The sequence below is a fragment of the Peromyscus leucopus genome, chromosome 14, assembly GCF_004664715.2.
Source record: "Peromyscus leucopus breed LL Stock chromosome 14, UCI_PerLeu_2.1, whole genome shotgun sequence".
In the NCBI taxonomy this organism is placed as follows: Eukaryota; Metazoa; Chordata; class Mammalia; order Rodentia; family Cricetidae; genus Peromyscus; species Peromyscus leucopus.
Window position 1 is genome coordinate 38805106 of NC_051075.1, and position 17169 is coordinate 38822274.

Sequence of the window (17169 nt, forward strand, 5' to 3'; positions counted from 1 at the left end):
CGCTGTGGCTGAGCCTGAGGACCTGAGTGTGATCGCAGGAACCCCCATAGAAGGAGAAACCAATTCCTGTGATTCTCCTTCGACCCTCCATATGGTCCACACCAGCTTTGGTGTCGTCATGGACACACACTAAATAAAATAAATGTTAAGTTTTAAGAATCTGTGTTTATCGGTGCAGTTTAAATGTCAGACTGGCATTTTGTTTGTTTTGTCTTTTGAGACAGGGTCTCACTGTAGCCTAGACTCTCTTAGAACTCATTAAATAGCCCAACTTGGAACTCACAGTAATCCTCCTGCCATGGCCTCCTGATAATGCTTTTTTTTTTTTTTTTTTTAAATATTTGTTATTGAAAGTAATTTTCTATAGTTCTTGAAATGATGAGATAATGGATTGAGAGAGGACTGACCTGGATTTTGTTTACTAATTAAATCAGTTCTGAATAGAATATCAAAATAATAGACATATGAAATTATAGTATATGTGAAAATCTGATAAATTACATGTAAGTATTTTAAAATTGAAGGCTATAAAACTTTCTAAATATTTCCTTAGACTCCGAAGTTTCTGAAGGTGGATGAAGAAGAGGTGAATCTTCCAGGAACTAACTTTGATGAAGTCATTGATGTTGTTCAGGTAACAAAGCTTGAGACACAGGAAGTCATTGTCCCACAGATAGTTTTCCAGGTGGTCACATGTCTTTTGACTATCACAACTGTGTTGCAGGGCTTTGAGAAATTTGTCTTTACTTTGATTTAAATTGACTTTGTGTTGCAGGGCTTTGAGAAATTTGTCTTTCCTTTGATTTAAATTGACTTTAACTTTTAAATATGCCTATTTCAATTTCTTTTAAAGTTAGGAAGTGTTTTTCTGTAGTATAGTTTTGTCTTCAGGAACTATGATGGCCCACCATTTCCTGCCTAGAGCAACTTGCTGCCTTCATTTTTCTCGCCTTCCTTTCTCCGATCTAGGATATTTAACTCCTGATTTCTGGAGGCAAAGTTCAGTTTATTCTGAGAAAAAAGTTATAGTCTAAAATCCAAGGAATACCCTGTATGGATGTCAGTTCTGAAAATGATGGAAATAATAAAAGAGGAGAGAAAGACGGAAAAAGTAAAATACATGAGAAAGGAGACACAAGACTGAGACTGTTTTAGTATTACGAGGTCATTTAGCATTTGCAATCAGCATTTCCTTGACTAACTCAGACTGACTTGTGAATGAAGTAAGGAGGGCTGGAGAAACGGCTGGAGAGAGCGCTTGTTGCTCTTGCAGAGGACCTGAGGTCAGTTCTCAGTCACCCAAGGTGACTGACTCACAGCCGCCTCTAACCCCAGCTGCAGAGGAGCCACCTCCTCCTTCTGACCTCTGCTGGCTCCTGTACACACGTGCCACACATACTTAAAGTCAGGCACACACACACACACACACACACACACACACACACACACACATTCTTGAATAAACTCTTACTTTAGCGTATGCGTGGGTATGCATTGTATTCATGTGCCAAGGCATGTTTTCTCCTGTGAATGCTGCACAAGTGTGTTGAAGCTAGAAACCGTATTTGTCTCTATCTTCCTGATGTCCAGCGTGCTGTTGTTGTCTGATTGACTTTTCAGTGTACAAGTGAAAGAGGCAGTTATAGACTACTTAACAGTGGACTTGGGTCGAGTGGCAAGAGTTTCTCCTATTCTAGCTCTTCCACTCACTGCCTGAGGGCGTTATTCCTCAGTAGGATATTGATGAGCTATGACATTTAAAGAGATGGGGTGTTTTTGAGATGCTTCTGTAATTATGGGTAAAATGATATCTGTGATTTGGGTCAAAGCGGTACATGAAAGAGGAAGTGGATGAGGTGGACCGTTTAGGTGGCAAGGTTGACCTTGAGTTGATAGTTGTTGAAGTTGGGGACCAGAGACATGTAATTCATATTATTTATATATAACACGTAGCAACTAGTTGTTATATTGTTAATTTTTAAAGATGTGGCATTTACCATGAGGAAAAATTTAAAAAAATTACAGAAATAACTTTGAGATATGATATGATAATGAAAGAAATATGTAAGATTATCTATATTTAAATGCAAATTTCACATTCTAATAGAGTATTTGGGATTGTCAAGTTTTTTTTGTGATAACCAAGTTTAGAAATTTCTGGGTATTTCACAATGTTTAATGCTAGAATCCCCAAGGTTTCTAGCTGTATGACTATATAGAATGAATATTGAATTTTATTTTATGTTATGTGTGTGATGATGTGGAATCAAACCCAGGGCCTCATGCATGGTGGCAGCCGTTCTACCACTGAATCACACCCAGAGCCTGAACACGGAATTTAAAAAGACAAACTGTGTAAATGCATTTTCTCAGTGTCGTGTATGATTGACGTCTGTGTTGTGATAAGTGTAGTGTGTGTGCTATATTTAATGTCTTATCACCTAAGTAGAAAGGGTATTGGTTGGTTTGTAAATGTTGGTTAATTCAGATAGCTGAGTTCTTTGCCTATGCTTGGCACTGAATATGTGTTGAACAGATACATGAATATAATAGTTTGGTTTTTATGATGTTACCAGGAACAGGAACAGCGTGATGAAATCCCTGAATGCTCTGCACCAGTGTTGGAATTTAACAGAAGCGTTAAGGTCATTCCTACAGAATATAATGGTCCTTCTTTTCCTCCAGTAGTTCCTACGTTTCATCCCACTACTGATATTTTGGATAAAGTAATTGAGAGAAAAGAAACATTGGAAAATAGTTTAATTCAGTGGTAAGTTTATATTCCTGTTGGCATGCTTAGAATCAGAATAGCAGATATGAATGGAAGTGACTTAGAGGGATATTCTGTAAGAGTGAAAGATAGTGGACTGTTTATAAGTAAAGCAAGAGACACAGTGTAAGCCTAGTGTGTGAGACCGTAAAGTAAGTTTGCACTGATACGGAAATATGTATCAGGTTAGTAAGTGTATTTATCTCTGAATCTAGGATTATGAGTGAACCAATTTTTTTTTTGTTTATTTTTTGTTTTTCAAGACAGGGTTTCTCTGTGTTACAGCTCTGGCTGTCCTGGAACTCAGAGATCCACCTGCTTCTGTCTCCCGACTGCTGGGATTAATGGCATGCACCACCACCTCCTGTCTATGAGTGAACCGATTTTTAAAAACAACCTTACCAAATTTTAAGAACAATTTAATTTTCTGAATTTTCCATAATGAACATCTATCATTCCTATAACAGTAATTTTTAATATGCCTATTAGCTGCACCAAAGAACTATATTGAAAGATGTCTCCTCCTCTGTCCTCTTTTCTTTTCCTTTACCTCCCTAACAAGGACTTTGGAAATAACATTTTTCTTTCTTTTTCAAGGAAAAGAACCCTTGGAAAGGGTTCTATCCTGCCTGTGTGTTTATGTTTTTGTTGAGAACAGGACTTTTTCTAGCATTTTTTTTTTTTAATAAAAGCACTTCATTCTTATTAACTCACAAGTAGAAACATCACATGGCTAGTGTAAGGATGCTGTTAAGTGCTTGCCCAGTCCCCAGCTCTGCTCAGGGAACTTGATGGAGCTCTGATCGGATATGACTGCATGTGTGTGCTCTGAGTGAGAAACATACCTTTCAAGTACATGATACCCCACATAATCATCGACCCAAATTTTATGCTTAATTTGGGGGTGCGTGGGTTGCAGGAAGCTTTCTGTCAGGCTAATATGAAGAGCTCTAAGTCAGTTTCATAGTCTGTGCCTAGGAGGACATCCTGGGCTTGTCTTTGGCAGAAGAGACAAGTTCTTTTCCTTCGGGATGCCAGATGCTGCTTTTGCATGTCTGTGCCATGAGCACAGCTTATTGTTAAGGGGGACAGTAGCTAATGTTTTATACTTTTAACCAGTTTGGGTCTATTTAACTTTACGCTTCTAGGGTAGAACAAGAAATAATGTCAAGAATTATCTCTGGACTCCTTCCACTGCAGCAGCAAGCCAGACTTGATGACAGCGTTTCAGTCAGTGAGGCAAGCGAGCCGTCAGCTTCTGACATTGGTACGTGAAGTGGACCTGTTGTCCTTGTTGGTATGAAAAGAGAAAGCCTTCAGTTAGTTCTTGTGGGTTTCTGTGTCCCGGAGGTCTCACTTTCTGCTTCTTTGTGCATGAGATTAGAATTCCTTTTCCCCTCTTATTACATATTGCAGCTTTCAGGTTGCTGAACCATCTCCAGTAATATATATATATTATATATAAATATATAATATATATTATATATAAATATATAATATATATTATATATAAATATATAATATATAATATATAAATATATAATATATATTATATAAATATATATAATATATTATATATATTATATATAATATATATATGATATAACTTTTTATAAGCTACATAAATATGTTGTATGCCAATATGTATACATTATATGTTATTGTGGAGGGACAGTAGGATACTATGTGTGTGCATGAGTGCATGTGTGCCCGGGTCAGAGACAACCTTTGGAAATCAGTTCTCTTGCACAGTGGGTTCTAGGGCTTACTCAGGTCCTCAGCGCTGGGGACAGCTCCTTTCTTTCTGGTTCCTGCTTTTGTTTTTCTCATTGCTGCAGCAAGTACCTAACAGAGGGAAACTTAGAGAGGAAGGGGTTGTTTTGGTTGATGGTTTGAGAGGGTAGAAGCTCGCTGTGGTGGAATGACCTGCAGTGGGAGCCTGCTGTGGCCGGTCACACCACTTCCTCACTCAGGGAACCAGGAGACATGAAGCTTCACACTCAACGCCTTCCTCTTTCAAATGCAGCCCAGAACCCTAGGCCATGGGATGGTGCTGCCCACCTTCAGTGAGGGTGGGCCACTTCCTCCTAGGTAAGTCTCTCTGGAAATGTCCTCCCAGACATGTCCAGAAGTGTGTCTCCTAGGTGATTCCAAAATCCATTGAGTTGACAAGATTAATCATCAGAAAACATTTATAATAGGTACCAGAGTCTATGATGGTTGCCCTACATATCTTCCTCACTCACTGGACTATGAATCGTTCAGTATTAGAGATGCTGCTTCTTTAGTGCCTGGCTCTTCACTGATGACCTATCGAGGGATAAAGTATTCACTGACGACTAAATGAGCCTTTCTGTAAGAAGCCCACGCCATCCTCTGCATCTCCCACTTGCCCCCCTTGACTCTTTCTGATTCTTCTTTCCTATTCTCCTTCCTCTGCCTCAGTTTGTCTTTTTATTTTTGTTCCTCCCTATCCCCCACCCCCACACAACTTGGTGCCCTTTCTTTCTCTCTTTAGAACATAGACAGGCAAACAAACAAACCAGAATTGGGGGGAGGGGAGAAACAAGACACACACACCAAAACAAAACCCATAAAAACACAAAGTCAGAAACCGTAATATACAAGCAAAAGACCAAAAAAAAAAAAAAAAAAAAAAAAAAAAAAAAGCTCAAACAAAGCAGTATAACACAACAAATCTATAGAAGTACCATTGAGTTCTTTTTGTCTTGGCCGTCTACTGCTGGGGTGAGGCCTACCCTTTTGTGTGGTTTTTATACCCAGTGAGACTCCACTAGAGAAAACTAAGGGTTTTTTTTTTGCAGGCTGGGAGATAGCTTCTTGTTAGGGATGGGAACTCATGTCCACTTTCCCTTCTCATTTGGGGTCTGGTCTCACTTGAACCTGTGCAGGCCCAGTGCGTACCGTCACGGTTTCTGTGGGTTCATGTGTACACCAGTCCTTTTGTGTCTGTCTGGAAGACTGTTCCCTGGTGTCCTCCATCCTCTCTGACTCACAATCTTCCCAGTGCTCTTCCTCATAGTTCCCCGATCCTTGAGAGGCTTGACAAATAGGTCTCAGTTAGGACTGAGTGTTCCAGAGTCTCACTCTCTGCACATTGTCCAGCGTGAGTCTCTGTGTTAGGAGATGTTAGCTTTAAAGCCTTTGATAGGCCTGCTATGATCCTCCTAATCACAGAGGTTAGGTATAGAGGAAAGGGCTGGGGAGGGGGGGAGGGTCTCCCAAGGAATGGGGAATAGAATATAGAGTGTGGGGAGGAAAGAGCTGAGAAGGGGAGGGAGGGTCTCCCAAGGAAGGGGAAATAGAATATAGAGTGTGGGGAGGAAAGGGCTGAGAAGGGGAGGGAGGGTCTCCCAAGGAAGGGGAAATAGAATATAGAGTGTGGGGAGGAAAGGGCTGGGAAGGGGAGGGGAGGGTCTCCCAAGGAAGGGGAAATAGAATATAGAGTGTGGGGAGGAAAGGGCTGGGGAGGGGAGGGAGGGTCTCCCAAGGAAGAGGAAATAGAATATAGAGTGTGGGGAGGCAGCGGGGGACTGAAGCAGGAAATGGGGAGGGAAGAACGGGTGGTAGGGGAAGGAATATGGGGAGGGACAACTAACACTAAGTGCCGGTTGATGGTTGTGGTGATACAGTGCTTGTAATAAAGCTTGCCTGAAGATCAGAGGGCAGAGCAGCCACAGAGTTAGCCGCAGAGGTCAGGCAGTGGTGGCTCACTCCTTTAATCCCAGCACTTGGGATCACACACCTTTAATTTCAGCACTAGAAAGATTGAGACAGGAAGTGATATGGCTGGGCGGAGAAAGGAATATAAGGCGGGAGGAGACATGAACTCTCTCTTTAGGCTGAGGAGCTGGTGAGGTAAGAACCAGCGGCTGCTGCTCTGCTTCTCTCATCTTTCAGCTTTCACCCTGATGTTTGGCTCTGGGTTTTTATTAAGACCAATTAGGATTCATGCAACAAGGGTGCCTATGGAAATGTGCTGCTTTAGAAGCTTCTTCAAATAATTATCTGTCTATCCATTTATCTATCTATCTATCTATCAATCAATCTATCATCTATCTTCATACATATTATAAAAGGCATCAGTCTTTTTAAAATTGTAATTTAGTTGCTTTAGAACTCACCAGTTCTAAGTATACAGTTTGACAAATTCTAAAGTAGTTATGCATTTAATCATGGTGCCAGAAAGCATTTCTGTCAACACCGTGCCCTCGTGCTGCTTGGCAGACAGCTCCTCCTCCACCACGTGCAGCGGCCCAACAACTGCAGTCTGGCTTTCTGTCAAGCATTAGATAGCATACTTTTTTTGTTGGCGACTTGCATGACATTTTTATGTTAACTTTTTAAATTGATTTATCTGTATTAGTTTATGTGCACCACATGTTCTTCTTAAAAAACATTTTTTCTTCCTGTCTTTCCAGTCTTAGACTAGCCTGTTCTTCTTTTACAGCCTGACCTTTAACTCCCCAAATCCTGCTGTAGAAGCCTGAGGAGGCTTAGCGTGCAGTGTCACTTACACATGCGCCTGAACTAGAGGGAGGGAGCCTGGCTCCTGCTTACTGCATCCAGTGTTTGGTCAGAAGTGGGCATGCATTGTTTTCAGCTGAGGAAATGAGCATAGATGTAATATTCATTAATCTCTGCAGTGGTGGGAAGAAGTCAACCTAAGTAAACCTTTACTTGTGTGTGTTTCTCCCTCTCAGCTTGTTGAAAGGGGTGTTCGTTTAAGCTGTTCTCTTGTCTTTCTGGTGCCAGGAGGTTTGCTTCTGTTCTCACCGTCCACCCCTCCTGTCCTCCTGTGCTCCTACAGCAGCATCTCTAAACTTGAAGAAGGGAGGTTCGGCTTGCAAACCACGTATCTGAAGTTCTTGTGTTTTAGTCCCAGGAACAAGCAATGGAGCACTCCAGCTTTTTGTTGATGCCGGGGTTCCTGTGAATTCAGACGTGATCAGCCGCTTTGTGAATGAAGCTCTTGCTGAGACCATTGCCGTCATGTTAGGGGACAGAGAGGCAAAGAAGCCAGGGCCTGTTGTCACAAGTGTTTCTGGGGATCTTTCAACAAATGAAACTAACTTACCGGTAGGGATGACTTTTCTCCTTTCATGACTTAAGAATTGTGGGGAATTTTTAGACATTATTAAAGTGTGCGTGTGTGTGTGTGGTGTGTGTTTGCTTGAGGCAGAATCTTACCCTATAGTCCAAGCTGGCATGCAATCTTTTAGACATTATTAAAGAGTGTGTTTGTGTGTGTGTGCACGTGCGTGTGTGATGTGTGTTTGCTTGAGGCAGGGTCTTACCCTATAGTCCTAGCTGGCAGGGAGCTCTCTGTAGTCCAGGGTGGTCTCAAGCTCATGATCCTACTTGAGCCTCCTAAGTACTAGTGTTACAGATGGGAGCCATCACACCTACAGAAAAAGATACAGTTTAAACTTCCTATTATAAGATCACAGATTGTAGCCAGGTGGCGGTGGTGGCGCACACCTTTAATACCAGAACTTGGGAGGCAGGCAGGCAGATCTCTGTGAGTTTGAGGCCAGCCTGGGCTACAGAGCGCAAGTTCCATGACAGCCAGAGCTATTATACAGAGAAACCCCATCTCAAAAAAACAAAAACAAAGATCTTAGATTGTGATAGAATTTTATTCCTTGTTTCTGTAATTACCAATTTCCCTAGCATTTTATTATTATTTTGTTTTTGAGATTGGGTTTCTTGTAGCCCAGGCTGGCCTTGAAGTCACTGTGCAACTGAAGCTGGTCTTGAACTGGGTTCAGATAAAAGCTATCACATGTAACATTTTTTTTTTTTTTAGAAATTTTAGTATCTACAGAAAAGTTACATGTGTGATACAGTGACCATTTTTTTCCTGTATTTACTTACATTTCACAATTGATGGCAGTTGAACACATTTCTAAAATCTCTCTGTATCTGCTATATACTAAAAAATTATTATTTCAAATGCAAGAGTGTTTTTTTCTGCATGTAATTCTGTCACTTGCATGCAGTTCCCACAGAAGCCAACAGAAGGCATCAGACTGTCTGGAACAGAAAAATGTGAGCCTCCATATGGATGCTGGGAATTGAACCCAAGTTCTCTGGAAGAACAGCCAGTGTGCTCTTAACTGCTGAGCCATCTCTCCAGCCCTCTATTATATTTAAAACATTCAAAAGTTGGGGATATGTGACTCCCAAAACCACTGGCAGTATTCCCTAAGAAGACATTTTCTTTGTATTTTATTAATCGTTTTCAGTAAACATACAAAAATAATGGGTTATAACATTTCCACACATATCTATTGTTTACTTTGCTGATATCCTCCACCTTCCTTTTTTCCCTCTTCGTCTTCCCCGTTACAGAGCGTGGAGTTAGGTGATGTACTGCATGTGCTGACTCCTGTGCATTATTAACTGCAGGCAGTGTGGCTCGCCCAGAGTGAGGACTTTCCACCCCAGTCTCTGTGCTCACTCCTTCATTGTTGTGTGGCCATTCACTGTGCTGCACATGTTTTCATGGGGTGATTAGACAAGAACCTTTGGAAAAGCAAGTGTAAGCAGGAAGTTTCTAATTGTCGAGAACAGGCTTTTGGGAGAACTTGAATTGATACCTCGGCCCTCTGTTTTATTAGCCTTACCTATACAAATAGAGATACCATAGAGTTTAAAATCTGCTTTTTGAATGTCTAGTATGGCAAGCCCATGCCCTCTGAGGTGTTCCTTTTCTTCAAGTCTGTTATTGTCACCCTTTTCTTAGCCTTTTGACTATATATATTTTAGGAATTTTAAATTTTAATTTTGGGAGTTTTTTATTTTTAATTTTAATTTTTTTAGAGTTTGGGTTTTATTATATTGCTCAGACTGGTTTCCAGCTCTTGAATTCCATCTCTTGCCTCAGCTTCCCAAGGAACGGGGATTACAGGTGCATGCTACCACATCCTGCCTTTCAAAATTTGTTTTTAAGTTCTATTAAAAATCCTATTGCTTACTGGGTTTCAGTAAACTTGTTTTTCTCTCAATGAAATGAAGGATTTGGTTCTTAGGTTGCTTATACAACAGCATAAAACACTACAAGAGCCTTGGTTATCACAAGAATCTTAGAAAAAAGTCTAAGGTTTGTAGAAATGAGTCTAATTTTGATTTGTCTCTTTGGGAAAGATAGACATTCATGATACTATCTTCATCATCATATAAAGTTTCATGGAAGATCAAATAACTGATAGATAATCTAGGGTCTAGAACTTTGTAATACTCAGTTCTTAATCTATTACCAATTGTTCTTATCCATTACCAATGCTAGAAGAATACCTCCAAATCCTCTCATGCGAAATAGATGGGGCATTTTATTATTATTTATTTATTTTTAGTCTTTTTATTTTGTTTGTTGTTGTTTTGTTTTTCAAGACAGTTTTTCTGTGTAACAGTCCTGACAGTCCTGGAACTCACTATGTAGACCAGGCTGGCCTTGAACTCACAGAGATTCGTCTGCCTCTGCCTCCCAAGTGCTGGAATTAAAGGTGTGCACCACCATCGCCCAGCAAGGGGAATTTTATATGTAAAAAATATATATAAATAGATTTTTACTCTGTAGGTATATGTAGTCAAGAAGTAGAAAAGATAAGATATAGTATATTATTTCAAGTGAAAGAATTTCTTAACTGTTGAGCAGTGTTACAGAATTTCTAATAAATCTTCCATCACTTTGTATGATACTGGGTGTGTTCAGGGTAGTATGGTTGTTCGACGCCTCCATCAGTTTAAGTTAGGTAGTAGTTTGCAGCATGGTATGGAATATATAAAGGCTTTTTAGAGTGGAGGTTAAAAGATAAATATGCTTTTAAAATGAGCAAAGGAAAGAACTACAGATTGCCCATATACCTATAAAAGGTGGTCAGTTCCCTGGGACTCTCCACGTTTGATAATTTACTCGACAAACCCTGGAAAAATAGGCATTCTCATACCCTCCGCTGATAGTGGGAAATAGTGCAGTGCTGGAGGGGAACTCTCCCAGTGTCTGCTGTAAAACACAGTGTAGCTAAAGTTTTCCTGCCTTGCCCACAGTCAGGACAAATCTCTGTCACCCGCCAGTCCCACAGCCGCTCAGACCCAACCAAGTAAACACAGAGACTTATATTGCTTACAAACTGTATGGCCGTGGCAGGATTCTTGCTAACTGTTCTTATAGCTTAAATTAATCCATTTCCATAAATCTATACCTTGCCACGTGGCTGGTGGCTTACCGGCGTCTTCACATGCTGCTGGTCATGGCAGCGGCTGGCAGTGTCTCTCCTGCCTCAGCCTTCTGCTTCCCAGAATTCTCCTCTCTCCTTGTCCTACCTACTTCCTGCCTGGCCACTGGCCAATCAGTGTTTTATTTATTGACCAATCAGAGCAATTTGACATACAGACCATCCCACAGCAACACAGTTCTTTCGGTAGTTAGGACGGGAACGTATTCCATAAATTAATCTCTGTACGTGCAGTTGACTTAGGTCAGGAGCAGTTGAGGGGAGACTCCAGATAGAAAGGGGACAGGACACCATTTTCACTATTGTCCTTTGGTCTTGGAGTTTTGGAATCTTCTGAATAGTAACCACTTGACAAATGAATATTAAAATGTTTCCTCTTTCCTTTCTTTGCTTCTGGCTCTTACGTTCATCTCTCCCAGCCTCTCCTCCTCACCTCCTGTGACCTTTCACATGCTGGCCCTTCATTCTTGGAGGGGACGTTTTGGTGTCTTGTCAGTCAGTTAAAGGGCTGCTTTTTGTTGCATGGTCTGTCTACCCATCAAGTTTGTGGTTGGGTTTGACTTTCATTTTCATCTGGCTAATCCTCTCTGTGTTAGAAGAGGATAGCAAAGTTTTCTTTCAGAGACAGAGATACTTCACTTGCCCAAGAGTATTGTACTGGCAACTAAATATTTAAGAACCAGAGAACTTAGGCTCCTATTGCATTGTTACTTTGACCATCCCCTTAGATTCTGTGTGGTCTGTGATTGAGTTCATATTACTGTTTCATATTATCTTTGTTTGGGTGATTGTAAATCCAGTGTGTCTTGTTTCACTATTTACCTTAGGAAAGAGTTTGTTCTCCAGTGCCTACACCGCAGCCTACTCCTCCGTGCTCACCCTCTCCTCCTCCTCCTCCTCCTGAGGAGTACGTGTTAGCAAAAACTCCTGACTCTTCCTGGGATTCAGAACAGGAGGTGGCTTCCCCTAGTAAAGAAATAAGTGCCGGAGAAGGTAGAAACCTGGTTTCTTAAAAAATGTTTTTCGTGTGTGTGTGTGTGTGTGTGTGTGTGTGTGATGCGTGTGTGTGTGTGTGTGTGTGATGCGTGTGTGTGTGTGTGTGTGATGCACAAGTGTGTGTGTGTGTGATGCACGTGTGTGTATGCTCGTCATGACACGTGTGGAGGTCAGGGAGAACTTTGTGGGGTTCCTTTTCTCCTTCCACCTTTATGTGGGTGCCGTGATCGCACTCGTCACGGGTGTCAGGCAGACGCTCCTTCACTTGCTGAGGCCTCTTGTCTGCTCCTGAAAATGTTTCTATCGTTCACGTTTACTTTTGGCAACTATAATCTTTGCTTAGCAGGCTTAGTCTTGCTTAGGAAATGCTGATTCTTGCAAGGAAACCGAGGAACGGTTGTCACTTGACGGCTTACGTAGCTGTAACAGAGTACCATACACTAGGTAATTCTTAAGTTACGGAGGTTTTTTTTTTTCTTTAAATTTTGGAGTCTGCGAGGTCGGACCCAGGGGCTGCCTCTGGTGAGAGCTCTTTTCTACATCATGATGACACGAAGCATTCTCTAGCAGCCAGAGAGCCTGCAAGCTGAGGTCTCACTTCTCATGGAGCTGCTAACCCCGTGTCAGGTTCATCTACCCCTGGGTAGCTCACAAGGGGCCTCGCTCCACATTGCAACATACGGATCGAGGATTTAGTTTCTAACATGAACTTTAGGCCATGTTAGAAACATTTGCGCCACAGTAGTAACTGAAAATATGTAATCTAGTAACTGCTTAGACTGCTTTAAATGTATGGTAGTTTTAAAATGCCATCTTTTCAAGGTTTTAATTTTTTTTTTTTTTTTTTTTTTTTTTTTTTTTTTTTTTTTTTTTGGTTTTTCGAGACAGGGTTTCTCTGTGTAGCTTTGCGCCTTTCCTGGAACTCACTTGGTAGCCCAGGCTGGCCTCGAACTCACAAAGATCCACCTGCCTCTGCCTCCCGAGTGCTGGGATTAAAGGCGTGCGCCACCACCGCCCGGCCGGTTTTAATCTTTATACCTTAATAAATTTAGAAATGTTCTTATTGAAAGCTGTTATTGTTATCATCATTACGATTGCCGTTATTTTAATGTCAAAGGTTATCTGAAGCAATAAATCATCTTATGCGTTTTTCCTTCTTTAATCTTCAGGAGGCGCTATACCTGCCGTCACACCTGTCGGTACCCCGATGGTTACTCCTGTTACTACACCCCCTCCGGCGGCAGCGCTTACCCCAACTATGTCAGACATTTCCATCGACAGGTTGAAGGTGTCAAGCCCTGAACTTCCCAAGCCATGGGGCAGTGGAGACCTGCCCCTGGATGAAGAGAACCCTAACTCTGTTCAAGAACATCTTCACCCAAGAGCTGTGTAAGCGAGAGCGCTCCCTGGTTACTCTGCAGCCTGCCAATTCCCTCCCCACACTCTGTCCCTGGGTGCCGAACGGCACAGAAAGGCCTGGGGTGGGGCTTGCTGGAAACCCAGGCTGGTCTGGAAATTTCTGGAACAACTGAGGTTGTTCTTAAATTGGTAATCCTCCTGCCTTGACCTCCTTAGTGCTGGGATGACAGGCATGTTGCCACCATTCATGGTTTTAATCTATTCTTTGGGGGAAAAATTGTTTACATTGTAAATATCTTAAAATTAAATTTATTCAGTTTCTCATCTTTGCAAAAGGTTTAAGTAAATAAGAATAAACTATCAGATTATTAATGAAATATGAAATTATTTCTCTAGTGTAGATCATCATTTGCTCTGCTCAATTGATGTTTATATTACTAAATATCCCATATCGATTTCCTTTTTGGCTAGAGCAGCATTTAAAGTGGCCTCTGATTAAAGCACAACACCCTCAGAAAAAGGAATCTTGTTGGTTAGTTCTGCTAGTGTAGATCATAGAAATACTTTGAGACTGTTAAATGCTTTGAGACTCTGCTTTTGTACATATGAGTGGATGTAGCTTCAGTGACCTCATCATTGAAAATGTGCCTTTATCTTTGTAGTGTGATGTCTGTGGCTAAAGATGAAGAGCCTGGGAGTGTCGACTTCCCTGCCCATCCTGTACCACTGGAGCCGGCTCCCTCAACACTGCTTCCTGAGGGCACCAAGGCTGCTCCTCGGCAGACCCCCAGCTCTGGCTCCTCAACACTGGAGAACACGCTCAGCGTCACTGTCACTGAGACAGAGACTTTAGACAGGCACATCTCTGAAGGGGAGATCTTACTTAGCTGTGGTCAGAACTTGGCTCCCAAGAGTAAGTGAACATAGTCATTGGTTCGTTACATTATAGTAGTTTCATTAGAGATAACTTCTTTTAACGTGGCTTAGTAGGAAGAAATGATGTTCTGTGCAGGTTGGTTAACTTTTCTGGGCTCTGATTTTGAAGAATAAAATCTCCCTCAGAATTCTTTGTTTAGAATTAATTTTAAAATAGCTTGAGATATATTGTCAGTCTATTTTTTTCTTTGCATGCATACATACCCCAATACATACTTATGTGTATATATGTACCTTTATATAGGACCATGCTGTGTATATTATTGTAAAACCTAAATTTTTACCAGGTAATGTATAGTGAACATATTTCAACATCAACACCCACGGGTCATGTCTTTTTCCAGTGGTGTATCAACATCAACACACACGGGTCATGTCTTTTTCCAGTGGTGTATCAACATCAACACACATGAGTCATGTCTTTTTCCAGTGGTGTATGACCTATTCAAGTAGTGCCTAAGTGAGCGACCTTCATTTAGATTCTGGACTAGATGCCAGGCTGTAATGACCATTCTTGAACATAGCTTTGTGCACTTACCTGATGACTTCCATAACCCATGTTTACATGTGGAATTGCTGAGCAGGATTGCCACCTTTAAATTAGCAATGCACTGTCAGTGTGCTTCCTGGAAAGATTAACCGGCTTTTCCTTTTATTCAGTTCTTAAGTGCGTTTAACGACTTGTAGGAGTGCCCATTTCTCAGTTTCATAGCTGTTGTGCTGCTTGGAGTTACTTTAAAATTGACAGCCTGGGGCTGGAGAGATAGCTCAGTGCCTAAGAGGATTTGCTGCTCTTCTAAAGGACCCATGTTCAATTCCCAGCACCCACATGGCGGCTCACCTGTCTGTAGCTCCAGTTCCCGGGGATCAGATGCCCTCTTCGGGCCTCTGGGTACAGCATGCACATGGTGCACGGGCATGCATGCAGGGAGAACACCCACACACACAAAATGGTAACAAAATTAAATGGAAAAACACTTCTGAGCCAGGCATGGAGATTGAGGTGGGTGGATCGCTGAGGTCAAGGTCAGCTTGGTTCACAGATGAGTTCCCAGGACAGCTAGAGAAACCTTGTCATGAAAAATAACAAGAAAAAAAAAATCCAACAACAACAAAAGCGGTTGTGACAGAATAGTTGAGATAAAACTCTTGTGCTGGTTCTGGCGAGGAGTTTACCTAATCATGACTTAACGCAGGACTCTACCAGTGTTTCTACTCCGCTAAGTTTAATTGTGACGTTCCGTGCTTTCTGGCCAGATTTCTTAGTGAATGTCTTATGTTTTCTAATCACTCTGCTTGTAGTTTTAGGGAACGGGGACTTGTATCTGAACATAAACGACAGCTTGTCCAGCACTCTGCAGGACGCCCTTGAGATGGTAAGGAAGAGCTGCCTTTCGAGCAGGTTTCCCCGACTGTGTGAGGGATAGACACAGAGCTCAGTGAAGTGTTACCCGTGCGTCCCTGCCCGTGGTCACAGACCTCCCGAGGCCGCGTCCCACCACCTTGCTTCAGGGGAAGGAAAGAGATCCAGGGTTGCCGAGTGCCACATTCCGTCCTGTAGTCCTGTGTGACGGGAGAAGGAGAGGGAGGCTGTTCTTAACCTCTAGGGTCTGATGGTCAAAGACACTTGTTAACTCAGTCAGGAAATCAAACCTAGAATTGCTTCAGTGGTGCTGTGCGCAGGATCTTCAGTATTCTTCTCCTGTAGTACATTGCTACTGTCCTCTAGTCACGGTTATGTGACTGCAGAGCTGGCCCAGCACTTAAGAGGAGGTACCGCTGTTGCAGAGGACCTAGGTTTGGTTTCCAGCCCCCCCCCCCCCCCCCCCCCCCCCCCCCCCCCCCCGCCTCGGGCGCTTTACAGACACCTGTAACTCCAGCTCTGACACCACCTTCTTCTGCACTTCATGGGCGTCTGCACTTAATGTGGACATAATCACACACAGACATGCAATGAAAAGTAATAAAAAGAAATCTTTTTAAAAAAATAAAATAGAAATAAGACCCAGGGAAGGTAATCTTTCCTGGTTGTTATCTAGTGCCATAAAAGAAAAAAAATTGGTGTTGATAATGTCATGTTGCATATTTTATTTCCTTTACAGCTGTTAAAGGAACACTCTTTATGTGTTCAAGGAACTTGAACAAAGAAAGATAATTGTACTCAGCTGTCACTCACACCAGATCTGTTGCTAAGCATTGTTGTTAGTGTTATTTCTTTCAAAGCATTATTTCACAAAGGAGTAAGAAATTTTTGAGAGTAAGAAATTTTTTGAGATTTTGTTTCAACAGTTATTTTTTTTAACAATGCCTTAAGTAATTAGTTGAGTCTCCTGTGAAGAGAGTTACAGTCACTGTTGTGAAATAATATGGAGAGAAGACATAATTGTGCTAATCTTACTTTCAGAGGAGAATTATGTGTACATTTGCCTGTTTAACACACCATTATGAGATTGTTATTCACTCTTAGAACTTTATCTGGTATTAAAGTGAATTGATCAACGGAACCAGGACAAAAAGAGTGAAGAATTCTATTCCTTAACCTTTCTTTCTCTCCATTTGAAAATATTTCTAATTGTAATATTGTCACTGCATGCAAATTTATAGTAAATGTAAATGTAAAGTATGATCTAGGAAAACCCAGAGTTAACTGAAGCCATGCGCCATTAGACATTTTATCCCTAAACAACTAGGAGAGGTATTCAGAGTTAATAAATTGTATCTTATTAAGACAGAATAACCAAAAATAATTTAAATGCATTTATTATACTTTATCTTACAGCCAAGAGGCAAGAAGTGATTGTTTTAATGAATTTTAAGTCATATTCATACTTGTACAAGGAAATGCAT

At 41.4% G+C, this 17169-nt stretch overlaps 1 protein-coding gene across 6 annotated transcripts in view; it reads left to right on the forward strand.

Moving 5' to 3' along the window:
* The window catches only part of Kiaa0586 (KIAA0586 ortholog), a 108833-nt gene that overhangs the window by 47373 nt on the left and 44291 nt on the right, over window positions 1–17169 (forward strand). For 5 of the 6 annotated variants that reach the window (XM_037210601.1, XM_028858379.2, XM_037210600.1 and 2 more), the window contains 8 exons: window positions 554–634; window positions 2577–2770; window positions 3919–4037; window positions 7671–7870; window positions 11859–12024; window positions 13197–13416; window positions 14049–14299; window positions 15625–15698. In XM_037210601.1, the coding sequence (XP_037066496.1) occupies window positions 554–634; window positions 2577–2770; window positions 3919–4037; window positions 7671–7870; window positions 11859–12024; window positions 13197–13416; window positions 14049–14299; window positions 15625–15698 (1305 nt within the window). The remainder of the gene's footprint in view (window positions 1–553; window positions 635–2576; window positions 2771–3918; window positions 4038–7670; window positions 7871–11858; window positions 12025–13196; window positions 13417–14048; window positions 14300–15624; window positions 15699–17169) is intronic. The other variant, XM_037210603.1, reaches the window with a different exon arrangement.